This window comes from Psammomys obesus, unplaced genomic scaffold, assembly GCF_907164565.1.
Source record: "Psammomys obesus unplaced genomic scaffold, mPsaObe1.curated_primary_1811, whole genome shotgun sequence".
Taxonomy (NCBI): Eukaryota; Metazoa; Chordata; class Mammalia; order Rodentia; family Muridae; genus Psammomys; species Psammomys obesus.
Window position 1 is genome coordinate 7,551,610 of NW_026592890.1, and position 2,280 is coordinate 7,553,889.

At 47.2% G+C, this 2,280-nt stretch overlaps 1 protein-coding gene across 1 annotated transcript in view; it reads left to right on the forward strand.

Annotated features, from left to right (window-relative positions):
- Slc22a1 (solute carrier family 22 member 1) overlaps positions 1-2,280 on the forward strand; it is a 30,332-nt gene that overhangs the window by 14,642 nt on the left and 13,410 nt on the right. The window contains exon 7 of the mRNA XM_055615974.1: positions 966-1,180. Coding sequence (XP_055471949.1) covers positions 966-1,180 — 215 coding nt within the window. The remainder of the gene's footprint in view (positions 1-965; positions 1,181-2,280) is intronic.

Genomic DNA, 2,280 nt, shown 5'->3' on the forward strand with positions numbered 1-2,280 from the left:
TATATATATATATATATATATATATATATATATATATATATATATATTGCTCATTTTAATATATGTGCAATTCCGGGGTCTGCCAAAAGATGGCAGAACATAGTCACTGACTGGTTGACCAGTTATATACAGTTTTTTCTTAAGTGTGACCACTAGAGCTGAAAGCCATTGTGCATGCTGGGATAAAACAGTAGTTTCTTATGGGTTAAAACATTACCATGCCAGGCCAAGTTTTACGCAATAGTGACAGTTTCCAAAATAGTATCATTTTCCTTTAGTGACCTCTACGTTTGGACTTGAGCAGCAGTCTTCAATGAGTAAGCAACATGGCCTGTGGTGTTGCCATGTTTTTCTCAAATATGGATGGGGTTGGTATGGTGGGTAAAGAGAAAACATGAACCATGTCTGATAAAGGCAGCTCCGTGGAGCCAGAGACCTACCTAGCCATGGATCCTTGACTTTGGAAGGATGGCACTGAAGACCATGAGCACATATCCACCTTTGCTGTATGCCAGGAGCTATAGTAGGCTCACTATGTCTGAGACCTCAGTCAGTAGTCACAACAGAGCAATAGTCTACATGCTGTTACCATCACGCTCACACACGGGAAGACTGACACATACAAAGAAAGCAACCTGATGCCAGGTTTCTGCTTTGTGGGCCTGTAGGAGTGTTAGCCACTGTGTGGGGCTCAGCACAGTCCCAGACACCTGAGTGAGCAGCTGCCTGCAATCTCTCCCTATCTTCCTGCTTCAGATACCCTGGAGGGGGGGTTTAAAAGTAGGTGTCTTGAGGATGCCTGTAAGACACGCTGTCATGTCTGTGAGGAACACAATTTCCTCTCAAAGATCCTAGTAAGACAATCTTCACGTTATCCTAGTCCATCTTGTACTGTGTGACATGCCCTTCTGTCCGGCTGGCTGGGTTCCTTGGAGCTGGCTTCTGACTTGTGTCCTCTGCTGCAGGTTCTCTTGTGCTGTGCTGTATCAGGGCCTCATTATGCACATGGGGGCCACAGGTGACAACATCTACCTGGACTTCTTTTTTTCTTCTCTGATGGAGTTCCCCTCGGCCATCATCATCCTTGTCACCATTGACCGCATCGGTCGCATCTACCCAGTAGCGGTATCATACCTGGTGACAGGGGCAGCCTGCCTCCTTATGATCTTTATCCCACACGGTAAGTTGTCGGTTTTCATCCCTTCCCAGGTTATCAAATTGTGGGGACAGTGTCGTAACCCTCTGATTAGCTTCTGGAACGAGAAGAAAGGCAGGGTGTTACCTTGGCAAGACTTCAAACAGTTCCAGATTGAGGCAGAGCAAACATATAACGCACATATTCTAAGTGAATGACTCAATTTGTTAAATATACAGACACCTGGCTTGCAGAACCCAGAGACAGGATCCTTTTCATCCTTAGTGTCCCCTCCAATCCTCATGATCAATACCACTGTTCTGCCAATCAATCACCTCTCTTGACCTCTGTTGCCACAGATTAGCCTGGCCTACCCCCATATCCATCATATCTGTGAGGCTTCTTTGTGGTGTCACATGACTTCGTGGACTACTTTTTTCCATTAATATTGTATTGCTCTTTATACAAACATCACACCGTGGGATCTCCCCTACTGACTGTTGCTTGCGCTGTTTATCCTTTGGGAGTAGAGAGGTGCTACATGTTTCTTCATGGTAGCCATGGGTCATTCGTTCCCTTGGGGACGTGTCTGTGAGCACACAGGCAGGATCCACGGGGACACCTCAGTTTAGTTTCAGCGGACACCTGCCAGCTTTCCAAAGATGGCCGGGCCACTTTCTGCTTCCCCCAGCAACGTGGGAGTGTTCCAATTGTACCACGCCCCCTGTAGAGCTTGGTCCTGCAAGTCGCCAATGGCTGTCAGGTGGTGGGTGTGAGCATTGCTTCATAATTCTTACAACCCAAGACGAACGTGCTGCATAGAGGAGAGGTCCAGGCAGAGTTTCTGGAGATGTTTTTAATTTGAGCATATACATTGCCTTTTGAGTGGGCAATTGTAGCTTCCCATGAAGCTGAGCTGTATCTCCCCCCTCCTCCTTTTTTATTGCTATGTCCTGTGAGTCGCCTTGGCAGTCTCTCATGCAGGGTGTTAAGGAAAAGATCTGAAGATCTCAGATTTTCTCAAGAGCCACACTGGGCAGGACAGGAAAGGTGTGTGTATGCACACACGAGCAGGGGGAGGCTCTATTGTGGCTCTGAAATAAGACCTTTCTCCTCTCCTCTCCCCTCCCCTCCCCTCCCCTCCC